The sequence below is a fragment of the Dromiciops gliroides genome, chromosome 5 (genome assembly GCF_019393635.1).
Source record: "Dromiciops gliroides isolate mDroGli1 chromosome 5, mDroGli1.pri, whole genome shotgun sequence".
Lineage (NCBI taxonomy): Eukaryota > Metazoa > Chordata > Mammalia > Microbiotheria > Microbiotheriidae > Dromiciops > Dromiciops gliroides.
Genome location: NC_057865.1, coordinates 199549668 through 199569611, shown reverse-complemented (window position 1 = coordinate 199569611; position 19944 = coordinate 199549668). Strand labels below are relative to the sequence as shown.

The 19944-nt window shown below is 38.5% G+C and overlaps 1 protein-coding gene across 1 annotated transcript in view; it reads right to left on the bottom strand.

The window, feature by feature from the left end:
- DDX11 (DEAD/H-box helicase 11) overlaps positions 1-19944 on the bottom strand; it is a 37150-nt gene that overhangs the window by 9170 nt on the left and 8036 nt on the right. Inside the window, 12 exon segments of the mRNA XM_043967022.1 lie at positions 1370-1437; positions 1534-1578; positions 2020-2099; positions 2485-2531; positions 4799-4951; positions 5781-5986; positions 7959-7968; positions 7970-8016; positions 8019-8046; positions 8336-8443; positions 14134-14182; positions 19391-19545. Coding sequence (XP_043822957.1) covers positions 1370-1437; positions 1534-1578; positions 2020-2099; positions 2485-2531; positions 4799-4951; positions 5781-5986; positions 7959-7968; positions 7970-8016; positions 8019-8046; positions 8336-8443; positions 14134-14182; positions 19391-19545 — 996 coding nt within the window.

The window sequence follows — 19944 nt, the reverse complement described above, 5'->3', positions numbered from 1 at the left end:
AATAATGGGGCTTCAAGGCCCCATTCAGAAGGAGACAACAGTAAAGACGTATATTTTTGTTTTTACTTTTTTTCTCCATATATATAATTTAAGATGTAAATGGTTCAAAAAGGAAGAGTTAGAAAAATTACCCTTAGAAATTACTCTTTAGAAAATTACCCTTTGGGGGCAGCTAGGTGGCGCAGTGGATAAAGCACTGGCCCTGGATTCAGGAGGACCTGAGTTCAAATCCAGCCTCAGACACTTGACACTTACTAGCTGTGTGACCCTGGGCAAGTCATTTAACCCTCATTGCCCCACAAAAAAATAAAATTACCCTTTACTTTAATTTTTAATTAAATATTGTTTATTTTAAATATTAAGGTCACAGTAAAATAAGTATGGTGTTTGTAATTAACAAAAGTCTGAACTGGGATGTTAAAGATTGGTATAGGATTCCTTTTCCAAGGAAAAATTTCAAGACATTGCCCAGGAAGTACGGAATCATGAAATCTCAGCATTAGAAAAGACTTCAAAAATCATCTAGTCCAATCTATAGGAACTCCATCTACAATGGACAGGTCTCAATAGCTGATTGGACATTAGGAAATGGAGAAGACAAAGAAGACTCTGAGGTTTCCAGTCTGGATGAATAGGGAAAAGGTAGTACCATTAGCAGAAAGAGGGAAATAAAGAAGAAGCAGTGAATTGGGAGGGAATATAAATTTGGTTTTAGATATATTGCACTTGAGGTGCCCGTGAGCTATCTAGGTAGAAATGTCCAATAGAAAACTACAAATAAGAGACCTGAATAGGAAGAAATCTGAGGCAATATGGAAAGCAGAAGGGAAGTGGGTTCACTGGGGTGAAGATAGGAAAAGGAATAGTATACAAGGCCTCCAGATGATCCTTTATCAGCGATAGGCTAGGACTTGGTTCTTAATTAACAGCTAATTTGCTGCTATGCCATAAGGCCCAAGACCTAACTAAAAGAGAGTGCTATGAGACAGATGAAGCAACTGAAGCAGTGAAAACCTGGGGTTTCCTCTTCATTCCAATGGGACCTTCAAATACAGAAGAGACCTTCCCTGGTTTATTCCAGCTATGATCACATTTTTATATACCTTCAGCTTTCTTGGTTCATATATTTTGTATTTGCTGATGTGTTGTTTTTAAGTGTTATTAATCCATTTTAAGCATATTTGTTATTTCTTCCCAACTAGACCTCAAACTATTTCAGTACAGAATCTCTTCCACGGGATTTAAGACAGTGATCTATTTGTGCATAAGTGAGGACTGATCAACGTTTTCTGAATGATTGAGCAGTAAAGCTTCATAAGATCACAGAAATTCTACAGACGGCCACACCTAACACACACAGAAACTCTACCTTGAATAGATTGATATTGTCAATCTGGCTCTGAAACAGGAAGTCATTGATGGTCTTCAGCTCAGTCCCTAAGAGTAAAGAAAATGAAGATTCCCAGTATTTCTGAGCTCTGCAGATCTCAGCTTCCAGGCTTCAAGATCCTCCTCAGGCCCAGTTCTTCTTACCTGTTTGAATGAGGCTCTGAGTGTTGGGATTCTGTTTCACATTTCCTAAGGGTAAAAAAATCAAGCCATGCATGATGAGATTGTTACTCTAGACTGCTCCGACTCACCCAAATGTTCAGTAACAGTAAAGGGAGCCAACATGCATGTGCATTCGTGTAAGCACACACACAGGCACACACTACCCAATAAGATATGTTCCCTAAAGGAACTTATAGACTATTAGATTTCATCTTTTTTTTACAACATTCCTTTGAGGCAGGGAGAGAAGTGGCACAATCTTATTTTACAGAGGAACAAGGAGAACCAAAGAACAAACCCGAGGACAACATAATTAGTCAATTATAAATTAAGTCAACAGAACTCAGGAATCTAGAATGCCTGTCTCAAGAATATGATGGGGCACATCCCATGGTAAATAAAGAAGAAAAAAGGAATCAGCTGGTTTAGAAGTTTAATAGATTAGATAGAGGCTAGAACTTCTCTTACCACCCAAAACAGTCACAAATTTCTCCAGCAAATACAAAATTTGTTTGATGTACATCAGGTTCTTGGCCTTCAAAAGTTTCCTATAAAAAAAGCCAATGTACATCAAGTACCCTTAAAATAATACACCCACACTCTCAGCCCTGGTTCTTTGGCTCCTGAGCAAATTCTTTTTGTCTGAAACTTTTACAAGTGGGCAACCCACCAGAGAGAACCCCCAAGGAAAAAGCTGACCCCCACTGTCTAAGAACTTAATTGATCAATAGCTTAGTAATGGGGTGAACCATAGGCACCAATTAACCACAGGCCTGTGATGCGACACATGCCGCTACCAACTTAGTAAAAGTTCTATTCCAAGATTGCATGAGAGAAAAATATACTTAAAAGTATTTCAACTTGTGGTAGCTAAAACTAAGAGAAGCCTGGGTCTTTGTATCAATTCCATTTATGCCTCTGGAGGAAACTCACCTGTATCGCTCCATGTATTGGGACAGCTGGGAGTGAGCGTGGCAGAGCTAGGAGTAAACAGAGAAAATGTCTGTGAAACAACCAGATCCTAGGATGAGTTCTCCAGGGCTGAGGCAGCATTCATAGAAAAGTAAACTTTCCAACCAGGCTTAAGTATGGCACTCAGAGATTCATGCAAGTAAAGAAAAGTAAAGAGAAGCACCAGCTATAGATGCAGCAATTATTAAGCACTTACTGTCTGCTAATGTGCCAGACACTGTGCTAAGTGCTAATGAAAAAAAACCAGAACAGCCCCTGCCTTCAAGGAGCTTACATTTTAGTGGGGGAGACAACATGTACACAAATAGGTACATATAAAATATGGACAGAGTAGATAAAAGAAGCCTTGGAAGGGAAGGCAATAAGAACTGGGAACCGGGAAAGGCCTCCTGGAAAAGGTGGCATTTGGGCTGACTCGTGAAGGACACTGAGGATTCTAAGACGCAGAAGTGAAGAGGGAGAACATTCCAGGCATGGGGATGCCAAGTGCAAAGACTTGAAGAAGGGGACTGGGGCTTCATTTGTGAGCACTAGCAGGGCAGCTGGACCATGGAATGTATGTAATAGACTAGAAAAACAGAAAGGTGTCAGATTGTGAAGAGCTTTAAATGCTAAACAAACGACTTTATTATTTGATTCTAGAAGTAATAGGGAGTTTACTGAACTAACGTGGTCAGATTTGCACTTTCGGTAACTGAGTAGAGAATGGATTGGAATACAGAGCAACCTGAGGCAGATAACCCAATTAGGTTATTTCAGTGGTCCAGGCCAGAGGTGATGAGGACATGAACTAAAGTAGTGTCTGTAAGTTGAGATAAGGGAAAATATTGGAAAGATGTTAGAGGGAAAGAAGCTACAACATTTAGCAACTGATTATTTAAATGGACAGTGAGGAACTGATGATTCCACCAAAGTTATGAACCTGAGTGACTGGAGGGAGAGTGGCTTCCTAAAGAGTAAGAGGGAAGTATGGAAGAGGTATAGGTTTTTGGGAAAAGATAACAAGTAATATTTTGGACATATTGAGTTAGAGATGTCTACAGACATCAAGTTCAAAATGTCTAATAGGTAGTTGGTGATATAGGAATGGAGTTCAAGAAAGAGACAAAGGGACTGGATCAGGACTCATTTGCAGGGAGATGATAATTAAACCCTGGGAGATGATAAGATCACCAAGTAAGGGATTATAGAAATGGCATCAAAAAGAGTCCCCTGTGGAGCTGGAGGGCACAGTGGATAGAGTACAGAGCCTGGAATCAAAAAGAACCAAGTTCAAATCTGACCTTAGACATTTATTATCTGTGTGACTTAACTTGCCTCAGTTTCCTCAACCATAAAATAAGGATAATAATAGCACCTACCCCCCAGGGTCATGAGGATAAAATGAGAGAATATGTTTAAGGTGCTTGACACATAATAGATGTTCAATAAATGCATGTTCCCTTGTTTCCTCCCTTCCTTGCTAAGTCCTAAGTTAAAGATTTTCTATTGAAAGAAATGGCCACCTGAGATCCAACAAACATGCTTAGTTTTTAGTATTCTCTTCTTGTTTAATTCTCATGAACCTACTTCATCAATTTACATGTTGTATCTCCCCAATAAAACATAAGCTTCTTGAGGGCAGATTTTTTGTTTTATTTAGTTTTCATACCCCCAGCACCCAGGACGATGCTTTCTACATAGTGGGAGTGTAAATAATGCTTGTTAAATTAAATTAGCTTTCAAACCAAGAACCTAGGACCCAAGAGGACAGCAGTACTTCCTAGTAATTTATTCTTGTTCAGGAAAAAGTATAGTTGTCCCCTAGAAGATCCATACCCTAGCCTGAAGACATCCTGCTCTTCTGTCAGTATGATATGAGATACAGAAAGCAGTTCTCAGTAAAGATGCCCTCTATATTCTTCCCACAATACAGGTCAAACAAGACATTTCTGCTCGCAATCATGTTACATTTCCTATGTGGTAAGGAAGAATTTAAGAGCTCCTTAAGTTAGACTGGATCAAACTGATCATGTGCAGTACAGAAGAGGCAAGGAAAAAAGACGTTTCATCTGTGTTATGACCATGAACCAAGCAACTCCAATATTTCTCTGAATCACTGTATGGCTTTGAAAAAGCCAAGGAACCTAAACCTGGTGTGAGGATAAAGATATTCTTTTATTCAAAATACATACAACACTATGTGGGCATATATAATACCTCTGTTTGCCAAATGACTTCCTCAAACTTCTGAGAAAGGCACACATCCTTCAAGCACTGCCATTTGCCAACTCACCTGGGAACCGCTAACCTCAGCACTGTGGATGCTTGTGATCGAATCAATCAGATTGTGGGCTTCATCAATGATTACCACCTGTCCCTGAAGTTTAATGCCAGCAGCATGACGGGTTGCAGCATGCAGCAGCATTTGGTAAGGGAGAACCACCAGCTATAGGTTAGAGAGGTACAGAATATGTTCAGTCAGTGGAATTCACTTAAATGCATCAAACTCTAAATCCCTAGGCCCCTAGGCTAGCAGGTGAATGAACCACTTATTTTTCTGTTTGGAATGTATCCATGTGTATATCTTCTGAGCCTGGTAGTGGTAAAAGCTCTAAGTGGGATAAGAATAGAATGTGAATGAGCAAAGAATCAAAAGGGCTCTTTTAATCCTGGTTCTACTACTAATGTGCTATAAGACATTCAAGAAACAACAAACTTTCTGTGCTTCAGTTTCCCTACATGCAGAATTCTGGAAAACAATAACCTCTCCTACCTATCTCTCCTAGTATTAGGAAGACACAATGAGGCAGGCAATACTGATGCCTCAAAAAATATGTATAGGTGTGCAAGACAGCATTTTAAATAATTATTACTGAATTAACATTCTTCTTTTAGAAACACTGGCTTCAACACGAGAAATACTTGGATTCCTATGACAATGAAGATAGTCAAAGGCTGCAGATTTCTGTAAGGGCTGTTGCCCATTTCATAGGAAAGTTTCATGGACTCAGAGAGGAGTGTAGTCCACAGGCACACAGGTAGTTGTCTGAGTCCGATCCATGCTGGCATGATCTATATCAGTCTATTTGTCGTGAATTTTTTCCACCATGAAAACGCCTAACCCAAAGGGTATGTGACCAAAAAGTAGCTGAAAACCAACAGGTTGGTGGAAACTAGATGGGAAAGGCAAGCCCGTAGACGCAGGGCTCCCTTGTGGCCTGACCTAAAGGGAGAAGAGGAGCAGTCTGAGCCTCGTCCTCCTCAAGGAGCATCACCTGGGCTGAAGGAATGGCAAATCGACTGCCATAGTAGGGGCAGGCTTGAGTCTCCTTCCCTAGGGCCACCAGCTGCTCAATGTCTTTCACGTCCATGAGAACCTCATCACGAAGAAACTGCATCTGCTCGTAGTTGTAGAAGGGGCAAGAAGCACGGTTCTCCGTTTTCCTTTTCTTTGGCTTTTCTTCCTCTTTATTTTTCTTCTCTGAACAGGGGAAAGACAAGAAGGTAACAAAGGCAGAAAGAGAAGTGGACAACCGAGCATAAAAAAGACCAAGGCAGGACTCTTCTATGGAAGATTTAGAAGCACTTCCTGAGCCTTTGCTTGATACAGTTTCACACATTTGGGCCTAGACCCAGGGAAAATCCAATGCACAAGAGTCACGATTTCAAGATCATTCAAATGGTATAGCAACCCAATGCAAGGCTGGACTTAAGGCTGCTTTGTTTGTTTTCAATCTTTTTTTTTTTTTTTTGGTGAGGCAATTGGGGTTAAGTGACTTGCCCAGGGACACACAGCTAGTAAGTGTTGTGTCTGAGGCCAGATTTGAACTCAGGTCCTCCTGACTCCAGGGCCAGTGCTCTATCCACTGTGCCACCTAGCTGCCCCCTCAATCTATTTTTATTGAGCTTAAACACCAAACAAAATAAACATTTTCAAATATGAGGTAAAACAGAAAAAAAAAAAAGGCCTGTTCAAGAAACTGCAGATCTCCATTCTGCACTGCTTGCTTTAAGTATATGATAAATCCAATCTGTAGTTTCCAAAGCTGTTCTGTTTGTGCTTCTTTCTGACATTGCTTCTATTCCTTTCTCCCTATTTTTTTAAAGATGCCTCAATGACTCTCTCTTCTTTTTCTTTTTTCTGCAACTCTACCCCTTCTTAATCCCTCCTCTCCAACCCCACTAGAAAAGGAAAAAAAAAAAAGAGCCCTTTTAATAAAGATGCATCCAGATAGTTCTCACTTTACATAAATGGACTGTTCCACAGACCTCTCCATAAAGCAGTAAGTGGACTGTTTCACAGACTTCTATGTAAAGTAATTTTTATATAATGTGACTTTGCCCACAAAAGTGAGAAGGGGAGAGAGGGAGGAATGGAGACAGGAAGGGGGCTGTGCACCTGTGGAGGAAGGGGACTAGCTTACAATTCAAGTACAGGTGAGATGCAAGAGCAGGAAAAGGAACATGCAGGGGGTGGGACCAGCCTGGCTGGAACCTAGAGGATGAACACATGGGGGCAGACACATGGGGACTTGACATGGACACAGACGGAGGGGACAGATGACATGCAGGGTCCAGGGACAGTCACGTGACACCGGAATGCAGACAGATACAGGGACCAGATATGTGGGCAGGTGGGCAGAGCAGAGCAAAGGTCTTCTTTCTAGCAAGATCAATTTGGAGCTACTTTGTATTTACGTTGTAAATGCCTACTTATTTGTATACCATCTCCCTCTATTAGAATATTAATCCCTTGAGATAAATACTGATGGTTTTGGGGGGGGGGGGTTGGTGGAGGAATGAGGGTTAAGTGATTTGCCCAGGGTCAAACAGCTAGTAAGTGTCAAGTGTCTGAAGCTAGATTTGAACTCAAGTCCTCCTGAATCCAGAGCCAGTGGCTTATCCACTGCGCCACCTAGCTGCCCCCTGATGTTTGTTCTTTTAAAAATTTCTTTGAATCCCCAACACTTAGCATAGTGCTTGGCATACAGTAAGCATCTAATGTTTGTTGACTGAATGACTGACTTGGACCCACCCAAAACGTAAGACACATTTTCCTAGAGAGAACTTTCAAAGGTATCCAAGGATGACCTCTACAGGAGAAGGGCTGTTATCTAGCCATATGTCTTTTTTTTTTTTTTCCCGGGGGGGGGGGGGGGGGGGGGGGAGATCAGGGTTAAGTGGTTTGCCCAGGGTCACATACCTAGTAAGTGTCTGAGGCTGGATTTGAACTCAGATCCTCCTGGCTCCTGGACTGGTGCTGTACCACCTAGCTGCCCTCCTTCATACTTTTATTAGGCTCTTTTTTCGTTGTTCCTACCTTGCCACAATTTCTTTTTCTTCTCTCCCTTAATCCTCTGCTCATCTCTACCTTTTCTTTTCTAGTTTCAATCATAGCACTAAAAGTATTTTCTCCATATCATGTCATATCCCAAAGGTCACAGGAAGAATACCATGCTTGTTTTCTCTGCATCTCCAGACAGCGGTCATTGATGAGGTGAACTGACCCAGGCGTTTCACTTCTTCATTCACACAAAGGTTCTACAAAACAGAAGGAAAGGGAAATGGCAGAATATATTCTTTGGCAGAAAGGACTGAACGGAAGACTCTCAAACCAGAGAGCCTCACTGGGAACTGGGAACAGTTCTGAAAATACCAGAAGCCAATTTTCCTATTTCCTGTAACTTCCTCCTAAAGTTTTGGCCCTAGGATTCTACAATCCTGCAGTGAATCATGTGGCAGGTAAGATTCTATGAGAGATTATTTGTCAGACGTCAAGAAGCAATGCATGGGTAAAGTGGGGAACCCTGATGTCCCATCTCTCACCCACCTGCCGGGAGCCAAGGGAGATAAGTCTCGTCTCTTTACCAAAGGGACTCTTCTGTACTTCATGCACAAACTGCGTCAGCTGAGAGTGTGTTCGACTGCAGTAATAAATCTGATTGAAGAGAAAGATGAATTTCAAAGAATTGACTATGATGCCTAAAGCAGATTTTCTAATAATTAAAACAGACCAGAAAGCCTGGAGATATAAAGAAATAAAAAACCTGCTCACAAAGAAGGCACAGGATGCCACAGGAAGAGCAATGGTTGTAGGACTGGAAAACCTGGACTTGAATCTCTGATTTGACACTTACTCCCGAGTGAACGACCTCTCGGGGCCTCAGTTTCTTCAACTGTAAAGTGAGGGGATTCTATTATATAACTTTCAAAGGTCCTTCTTGGCAGCTCGGTGGTTCAGTAGATAGAGGAAAAGGCGTGAAATCAGGAAGACTCATCTTCCTGAGTTCAAATTGGACTTCAGACACTGGGCAAGTCGCTTAACCTTGTTTGCTTCAGTTTCCTCATCTATAAAATGGCAAACGACTCCAATATCTTTGCCAAGAAAACCCCAACTGGAGTCATGAAGATTTGGACAAGACTGAAACAACTGAATAACACCAAAGGCCCTTCTAATGCTAAATCTATGATCCTATAATTTCATACAAACCTTTGGCAAAAAGTCATTCTCAACCATTTTTAATTTTTTTTTTTTTTTGGTGAGGCAATTGGGGTTAAGTGATTTGTCCAGGGTCACACAGCTAGTAAGTGTCAAGTGTCTGAGGCTGGAACTGAACTCAGGTCCTCCTGAATTCAGGGCTGGTGCTTTATCCACTGTGGCACCTAGCTGCCCCCTCAACCATTTTTAATGAAAAGAAACCAAATTTCCCTAAATTCAACCTTCAACTCAATAATAAATTTAAGATGAATTTTAAAAAGCAAAAGTACTAAAAATATCCTTTAAAGACATAATAAAAATAATAATTGATACTAGGGAACATAAGCAAAAGATACAGACCTAAATGAATATTGATATGAATGGATCAAAGAAAAAAATCATAGAAACAATAACTATGTGAAAGATAATAATGACATTAGAAAACAAAAACTCTAAGATTTTAGAAAATCTCAGTATAAGATATTAAACAAGTGCTCAGAAGAAATATATCTGGGAACATACATTATCTAATCAAAAAAGAAAGGTTTAATGAACTAAATATTCAGTTTAAAAAATTAGAAAAATCAACATATGGACAAACCCAAAATAGACACAACAAAAGAGGAAATCTTTAAAACTGAAAGATAGGGGCAGCTAGGTGGCACAGTGGATAAAGCATCAACCCTGGATTCAGAAAAACCTGAGTTCAAATCCAGCCTCAGATACTTGCCACTTATTAGCTCTGTGACCCTGGGCAAGTCATTTAACCTTCACTGCCCCACAAAAAAAATTTAATTTAAATTAAAATTAAACTAAAAGGTAAAGATATAAACTGAACCAAAAGGACTATGGCATTAATAAATAAAACTTAAAACATATTTTTTTGAGAAGACTGACAAAAACACCCCAAACAATAATCTTTTGGCTGACCTAACTAAAAGAAGATGAAGGAAGAAAATCAAATTATCAACATTTTAAAATTAACAAAATAAGGCAGAAGAAATAAAAATATTATTAGAATCTATGACACATAACCATATGCTAGCAAAACTGAGAATTTAAAATACATAACACACCCAAATTAGAAGCACATGAAATAAAAATCTCAAACAATCTCATTTCTTAAGTGCCTACTATATGCCACGCACTAAAACTAGGCTACTGAAGGAACTAAAGCCACCAAAGGAACTACCAAAGGCAGGGAAAAAACCCTGATCTAGATGACTTTACAGGTGAACTCTATGAAATTTCCAAATATAGTACCAATTCCTAAACCAAAAAAGGTTAAAGTTTTTTTAATCCATAGACCAATAATACTAAAGAATATTAATTCAGAAATTTAAATCAAATCATATCAAAAAGACTACAGCAATATATCAAAAAATTATTTACTATGATCAACTTATGATGTAAGGATATTTAACATTAAGAAAATAATGCAACCAATCATATTAAAAATACCTCAAGCCACATAATACTATCTAAATGAACAGATTTTGGACTATGCCCTTCAAATTACCAAAAGAATACTTTCTTGAGAGAGACAAAATAATAACAAAATTCATTTGGAAGACTGAAAGATTTAGAATCTAAAAGAAAATAATGAAAAGAGAAAAGAATGAAAGAGATCAGTACTTTCAAAACTCAAATTCCATAATCACCAAAGTTAGTTGGTACTGGTTATAGAAAAATAGATCAGTGGACAAGATAAGGAAAAATCAGTGTTCAATAAAGCCAAAACATAAAATTCTTGGAGAGCAACAACTTATTTGACAAGAACATCTGGGAAAACTGAAAAGCAATCTGGAAAGCAGAAACTGGGTTTACAACAACATCTTACACAACATACCACAATAAGCTCAAAATGAACATATAACCTGATTATAAATGTTATACCATTTAAAAAAAACCAGATATATGTGAAAATGTTTATAGTAGCATGTTTTGTGTAAGAAAAAATTAAAACAAACTAGATACCAATTAACTACAGAATGGCTAAACTGTGATACATGAGCGTGATCAAGTATTACTGCTCCAAAAGGATGATGGATATTACAGGAACAAATATGGGGACTTAAAAGTCCTGCAAAGTAAACAAAAACTGAAAATAACATACACAGTGATTACAGTTATGCAAACAGAAAGAACAATGATTAAAAATACAAAAAGTTAATGCCTATAACCCCTAATCTTGTCCTTCATTCTCACCACAACCTCCAATCCCCTTCACCTTTCAAGTCTTTCCCAGGTCATCACCCCTGAATTGGTTTCTTTCCCTTGGTAAATTAATTCAACTCTACACTACTTTCTACATCAAATCTCTTGATCCCATCATGTATCAATCTTTTACTACTCTCACCATGTCTCCTTTGTTCTTATTCATTAACAGAGAGTGTCCTCCAAGTCTCTATCTTGGGCATTCTACACTATCTCACTTGGTAATGTCATCAGCTCCATTGGGTATGATTATCATCTCTATGCAAATAATTGCCAGATTTTTTTTTTTACCCAGCTCTAGTGTCTTTCCTGAGCTAGTTACACATGACCACTTACTTCTTAGACATCTCAAATTCAACATGACCAAAACAAAACTAATGTCTTCCTCTCCTTACAGCCCATCTTCCTCTCTTTCCAACTTTCCCATCAGTGTTGAAAGTATCACTATTCTCTCAGTCCTTAAAGCTCACAACTTCAGTTTCATCCTTCACTCCTTACTCAAACTCACCCATATGCAATCTGTTGTCAAGTCTTGTCATTTCTATCTTCACAAAAACCTTTAATCTATGTCCCTTTATCTCTATTCATATAACTCCCATAATGACAAAGGCTCTCATCACTTCATGCCAGGACTACTGCAATAGCCCCCGGTCTTCTTGTCTCATATCTTTCTCCACTTCTTACCACTCTAGATAGAATCAGATGTCAAAGTGATTTTCCTAAAGCACAGGTATGACAATGTTGCTCCCTTTATTCAATAAATTCCAGCGGCTCCTTATTCCCTTTGGGATCAAATATACAATCCTCTGTTTGACACACATGGCCCTTTCTAACTTAGCCCAAAGTTCAATGAATTGAATTACAAAAAATCTTGGAGGAAGAACTTCCTATATTACAAAAATTTATAAAAAACTGAAAAACGGTCTGGAAGAAATTATGTTTAGACCAACATATGCTATAATATGCTATCTGAATATTATGGGTCGTGCCATAAAAAAGTAAGAAGGAAATCAAATCAGCTACTTTTCACAACTATAACTAGGGAAAGAATGCTTACCAAACAAAAGAAGCAATCACAACAAATAAAACACATAATTTCAATTACATGAAACTGAAGTTCTTTTGTGTGAACAAACTATGATAAAAGGGGAACTATAAGAACTGCAATATACGACAATGATAAGGAAAATTATCTAATGGGAAAAAATATTCAGATCAAATATCTAAGTTAAGCAGCGGGTAGAGAATCAGACTTGAAATCAGGAAGACCTGAGTTTGAATCTTGCCTCAGTCAGAGCAAGTTACTTCACCTCTCTCAGACTTATTATACTCATCTGTAATGTAGGGGTAAGAAGAGTACTGTTAAGGGCTAAAATTCTAGCTAGTCTGTTTAAAATATCCAATGAGTGGTCGCCAATAAATTATAAGCTTTAGCAAGAGTTAGACTTTTAAGTATTTATTAAGGAGAATAAGAATTTTGGTAAAGAGAGAGAAAGGCCTAGATTCCTATCTATTAAAGGGAGAGCACATTTCTAGCTCCACTCTCCACCAGCGTCCTCAGGAAAGAGAGTCAGACTGAGCACCAGGCTCTTCCTTCCTCCTCCCACTAGTCCGCGTCACTTCCTGACGCCAAAGAAAAGACTCTTGGTCTTGCCCTCAAAGACCTTCGTTTCATGGGCAGAACTCTTCTACAGTAAGTCTCCAGCAGGTGGCGTCATTCCAATCATTACAGTTCCTACCTCATGGTATTGTTGTGAAAAATATGTAGAGAGATTTGCAGCCTTAAAGTGCTAAATAAATTACCATCATCACCACCATCATCATCTCTGCTAACGGTCCGATATCCAAGATACATGGGGCATTAACACAAATATAAAAACCCAAGAGACATTCCTTAAAGAGGTAAGTAAATCAAAGGATAGGAACAAAAAGTTCTGAAAAGAACTACAATTATTAACGATCATATTAAAGACCACACCAAATCATTATTAATAAGGGAAATGTAAATCAAAATAACTCTGAGGTTTCGACTCATATCCAGGAAATTGGCAAAGATGACAAAATCGGTGTTGGAGAGGCTGTGGAAAGACAGGCATTCCAACACACTACTGATGGAGCTTTGAACTGGTTCAACCACAGAATTATGGAAAAAAAGTGAATAAACTGACAATATCTTTTTACCCAGAGAGCCTACTGTTAGGTGGGCCAAAGTGGAAAAAACAAAACAAAACAGAAAGAATGTCCCTATATAAACAAAAATATTTTTAGCAGCACTTTCTGCAGCAGTAAAGAACAAGAAAGAAAGTAGATGTCCATTGATTAGGAAACAACTAAATAAACTGTGGTATATAAATGTAATAAGATATACAAGGGACTAAGAAATGACTGAAGATGTAGAATGCTACCAAATTCCTGACAGAGATGTATGAGAGGACTCAAGATTCAGAATGATACATACATTTTTAGACACAGCCAAAGAGAAAAATTTGTTTTGCTTGACTATGCATATTTGTTGTAAGAGGGGGTTTTTGTTTTTGTTTTTTATAAGGGGTTGAGGGAGGGCAGGAAGGACTGGAAACAAGAGAAAATAAATGCTTGCTAATTGAAATAAAAATATACCTCCCTCCCTTTTTTGCAAAAATGGGGAAGACTAAGTACAGAACCTTGCATATACTGTCTCAGCTGATATGTTGGTCTGTTCTGTTTAACAAATTGTTTTACCTCTCATATTTTTTTCTGTTACAAGGGTTGGCTCTCTGAGGAGGGAAGGGATATAACAGGAAATGAAAGTGATATTAAAAACAAAAGAGAGCAATAAAATGTTTACAAGACAAGAAGGAAGCTGACAAGATTCTCTTTCTTACCCCAAAATAGCTGGGTACTGGAAATCAATACTACTTATAAAAAATCCCCAAGATGTCAAGATGTCTCACCTTGGTTACATGTTCCTCTTCCAGGTCTTCATCATCCTCTTCATAAGCTCTGAATAAAAGAGGGAATACACAAAATAGAGTGAAAAGGAGTAAAACAAAATGTAAAATAGATAATTTTGATTATATAAAATTAAACCGTTTTTGCACAAACAAAACTAATGTAAACAAGATTATAAGGGAAGGAGAAAACTGGGAAAGACTTTTTGAAACAAATATCTCTGATAAAGGCCTTAAATCTCAATTATATAGAGAACTAAATCAAATTTATAAACATACAAGTCATTCCCCAATTGATAAATGGTCAAAGGATATGAACAGGCAGTTTTCAGACAAAGAAATCAAAGCTATCTGTAATCATATGAAAAAATGCTCTAGATCACTATTGATCAGAGAAATGCAAATTAAAACAACTCTGAGGTATCACCTCACACCTATCAATCAGAGTGGCAGATACGACAAAAAAAGGAAAATACTGGATGTGGGAAAGCTGGGGATGCTAATCCACTGTTGGTGGAGTTGTGAAAAGATCCAACCATTCTAGAGAGCAACTTGGAACTATGCCCAAAGGACTATAGAACTGAGCATACCCTTTGATCCAGCAACATCCCCCAAAAGAGAAAAAGACCTATTTGTACAAAAATATTTCTAGCAGCTCTTTTTGTGGTGGCTAAGAATTGGAAATCAAAGGAATGCCCATCAATTGGGGAATGGCTAAACAAGCTGTGGTATATGATTGTAATGAAATATTATTGTGCTATAAAAAATGACAAGCAGGATGATTTCAGAAAGGTCTGGAAAGACCTGTATGATGTATATTGAAGTGAGCAAAATCAAGAGAACATTGTGCACAGAGACAGCAATATTGTTTGATGAAGAGCTGTGAATAACAACTATTCTCAACAATACAATGATCCAAGACAACCCCAAAGGACTATTGATAAAACATACTATCCACCTCCAAAGAAAGAACTGATATTGATAGAACACAGAGTGAAGCCAGCTATATTTCACTTTTATTTTTTCTTTTTTATTCAAATTTTCTTGTACAAAATTACTAATATGGCAATGTTTTACATATAACCCATATCTGCTTACTGTCCCAGGGAATAAGGAGGTAACGAAGGGAAGGAGGGATAAAAATTGGAACTCAAAACTATAAAAAAAAATGTTTATTATTTTTTTTTAAAGAGTAAAATGTTCTGTCCTCAATAAAATCCAAATTTCCCAGGAAAGACATTAGAAGGGCCTAAGGAGGGGGCGGCTAGGTGGTGCAGTGGATAAAGCACTGGCCCTGGATTCAGGAGTTCCTGAGTTCAAATCTGGCCTCAGACACTTGACACTTACTAGCTGTGTGACCTTGGGCAAGTCACTTAAGCCCCATTGCCCTGCCAAAAAAAAAAAAAAAAGAAGAAGGGCCTAAGGAGGGAGCATGTAGATGCAACTCTGCTGCAGAAGACAATCAAAGTCAGTTGGCTAAGTATTGGGTGAAAAGAGGTCAAAATACACTTTATAATACAGAAGAACAACTTTGCTGTGTTTAAGAAGCACTCCCAGGTATACAGACTTCAATTTTTTTACTACTTAGCTTGACCTTCATACCTGGGCATTGGGGGGAAAAAATGAAAATGAGAAAATATTCTGACACTTTGAACAAAGTTGCAGGACATACTCATGGTCCAAACCCTAAACTGAAAGTTGGAATGCCTGGGTTCAATTCTTTGGACCTCGAGAACAAACAACATTCCTACTCAGTTCTTTAGTTTCCCAAATCAATGCAGAAGTGAAAACACTCAGCGTTTACTCAGAGCAAATACTGCATTCTTGGTCATTACAGAAAATTCTTTGCCACGAGTAGTGGCTACACTGTATAACATTAACACTGGACTCGGGAGTCAAATCCTGTCTCTGACAATCACTAGTCATATGACTATGGGCAAGTCACTTAACTTCTCTTAGCCTCAGTTTCTTCATCTCTAAAATGGAAAAATATAAAAATTTAATAAGATATAATAAATAGAAAAATCTCTAAAAATATTTCCATCACTAACCTCACAGAGCTGTGTAAGGAAAGTACTTTGTATAAACTATAAAACACTACATGTATGAGCTATTAGGTAAAAATTCCCGGGGCAGCTAGGTGGCGCAGTGGATAGAGCACCAGCCCTGGAGTCAGGAGTACCTGGGTTCAAATCCGGCCTCAGACACTTAACAATTACTAGCTGTGTGACCCTGGGCAAGTCACTTAACCCCAATTGCCTCACTAAAAAAAAAAAAATCCTTTTATAATCACTTTAGATAGAAGTTAAGGAACAGTGGGGTGGCTAGGTGGCACAGTGGATAAAGCACCAGCCCTGGATTCAGAAGGACCTGAGTTCAAATCCAGCCTCAGACACTTGACACTTACTAGCTGTGTGACCCTGGGCAAGTCACTTAACCCCCATTGCCCCGCCAAAAAAAAAAAACAAGAAGTTAAAGAACAGAATGAAATAAATTAGTTTTATTAACTTCAGAGCAATGATACAATTATTCAGAGCTAGTGAAAAAGTATCTATTTGTAAAATTGATGTCATAGACAATAACAAATAGTCTGGGATTCAAACCACACAGCAGTGCCTATGAGCATTTATTAAGGACTAACCACTGTGCGCAAAACTAGCCCCTGTTCTCCAGGACCTCACAGGAAGGCCATGTGAAGGACAGACAGGAGTGAGGAGACTGGAGGAAGGCTACTGAAGTAATACAAAGCTGGTGGTGATAAGGACTTGAACATGGTCGGTGGATATGTGAATAAAAAGGAGAGGATGCAGAGGAAAGATATTTTAGAGAAAATACAAAATTTGACAAATAATTGGAAATGGAAGGAAGGGAGATGAGGAAAGTCCCTTTAATAGTGATAGTGGGGGCGGCTAGGTGGCACAGTGGATAAAGCACCAGCCCTGGAGTCAGGAAGACCTGAGTTCAAATCCGGCCTCAGACACTTAACACTTACTAGCTGTGTGACCCTGGGCAAGTCACTTAACTCCAATTGCCTCACTTAAAAAAAAAAAAGAATATATAAAAAATAGCGATAGTGAGTTCTGTTTTGGACATGTTAAGTTTCAGAAGTCTATGGTACATGAAATTCAACAAGTTTAATAAGTAGTGTTTAAAAAAATATTTTCAAAACTGTCTCCTATGAAAAACAGAGCAAGAAATTCACAGGACAGATCAGAGAGCAGTTAGGAAAACACAGCACCAGTTTATTATCCCAATAGCAAGCGGGATACTCCTTCCAAAGAAAAAGCTCAAAATTCCTTTGCGAGTGAAAGTATTTAAACCTTTTTGGCTCACAAGTTGTTGTTGATGATGCTGATGATCTTGTTCATCCAAAGTTTTAGGTCTTAATTGGTAAATCAATCAGATCCAAACTGATTAACTTTTGGTTAATCTTGTTAGTACAGGATGTTATCAGTTCCATTGGCATGTTAAAATCAGTTTGGCAGTTCAAACTTAAAAACAAACAATATGAAAAAAGTATATAATTCTAACGGGGCTGTCAGAGATAAGAATACCCAGATGTTTTTACAAGTGCTGGGGAGGAAAACAGGATGGCACCAGCAGCCAAAGGCATTCATTAGAGAGACATAAAATCTGCCAATTATCCTGGGGAAAGAAGTCACAGTAGATGGGAGCTTATCTGCTAGCTATAAACTCCTAGACATTTGGAGAGTCGAATGGTATACAACACACCCCAAATAACTCGGGGGTTTGCTTGGCACACACTTACATGTTGTCTAGATTCAGTTGGAAGGCATTTTGAACTCATTAATCCAAGGTTTCATAAGATTATTTTGGATAATAAGGCAGCTTCATCAAGTCCAGGTGGTTTATATATTCATTAGCCACCTCATTAGTATCTAGATTATTAAATTTTGCATCATAGTAGTTAGTGATATAGGAGAAGAGGCTGCAGCTGGACAGATAGATCTGGGAAACATCTACACAGAGATGGTAACTGAACCAATGGAACCTGATAAGATCACCAGGTGAGAGAGTACTGAGAGAATAAAGAAGAGGCATATAGTATTACAAAAGAAAAAGAACAACCTATGAGACAATATAATCCTACAGAGAAAAAGAGATGAGTGGTCTTTCAAGAATTCCTGATGAGACCAAATCTAAGCAAACAATGAAGTGCACACAAAAAAGTCAAGAGAAACATAAAAAAGTAAATACATCTGTAACTGGAAGGTGCTAAATGTTGATGAATTGCCTGTATCCTAATGTGAGTCATTTGAAATAAGAGACTGTCTTGCTTTTTTATGTATATCCCAAGTGCTCAGTACAGTGATCCCCCTAGTGTATTCTTTCTCCCCTCCCATTTCTTCTCTTAAAACCAACAAAACCAAGAAAAAAAAAACAAACTCCTTAGGCCCACAGAAGTCTTTAACTCCCTCTCTGGTCCTTGAAAACAGTGGATTTATGAAGTGCAGTGTTTTGCACATAATAAGCCATTAATAATGCTTTTTCATTTACAACTGGGGGAGAAGAGACAAATGTCTCTTCATAAATCCATTGTTTTCAAGGACCAGAGAGGGAGTTAAAGACTAGGGAGAAAAGCAGGAAGAAGGGGTAGAACCTACTATTTTACAGAATAGGAATAAACAAAAACAAAGAGAGACCATACGAGAGTATAAAAGAAGGAAAGGGGAGAGACAGGAATCATACAAAACTCACTTTAATCTGAACTGGACAAAGGAAAAGTGGAACATACACAGAGTTTAGTGTAGAAATACAGAAAACAACAGGAAAATATGAAGGAACAGAGAGGGGAAAAGAGGTTGTGTAAGAAGGATGGTTGAGCTAGAGAGATACAATGCAAATTTCAGCCTCACAGGGTAAATCATAAAAGGGAAAAAAATACTATAAAATTAGTGACTGGGGTCTGAGTGAAGAGAGGAAGGAAAATGGCATGGAAAGAGCTCCAATTACAGATTATTAGCTTTGATCACATTCCTTTTTCACCACTTTCCTTCTTCTTTATAAGGTATGGGGCAGGAAGCAAAGAAAGACATATAAGAAAATAAACCAGAAGGAAATACAATTTATTTTTTTTTCTTTGAGATAGTATTGGTAGACACTTGTCTTGATATCCATAAGAGCTGAAGATGGAGTCAAAAGACAAAGGTTAGACAAGAATTAAAAGAGCTGGGGTCCTGTGAGTGCCTAGTTCCATATGAGTAACAGGTAAACTTAAGGTGAGGGAACAGTATCTTACCCACTGACTGGTTTTTTCTCTTCATCACTCTCATATTCAGCAAGAACCAGTTCTTCTTCCTTGCCCAGTTCTTCCTCTGGCGGTCCACTCCCTGCAGCTGCTAGCATCTCCTTGCTGAGGTGCAATAGGCGTGCCATCTCTTCTTCTTCTTGTCTCTGCATCATAAGTATTAAGGGAAGGAACCTTCAGTAGTAAGACAGAGTTCATCCTCCCACTAACTCGATCAGTCCTGGCATTTGGGGTTTGGTTTCATTTTTTGGCTCTGGTTTTGTTTTTTAGCTCTTTAAATTATATTCTGCCTCTATTATGGCTGGGTACCAAAATCAACATAATCTATGTGTCCCCTGAAACAGGCCATGTTCCCCCTCTGTGATGACTCTATATGGTCTCTACTGGGAATATATCAATCTACCTGTGTGACATACAGAGGGAAAAACAACTTTCTAGCAAGGGCAAGTTTTAGCCACTGGTTGTCAAATGCCAGTAGATTTCTATTGAGTGACCAGAAAGAGCTAACTTTTAAGACTTGTCTAGAGAAGGCAGTCTCTTTGATG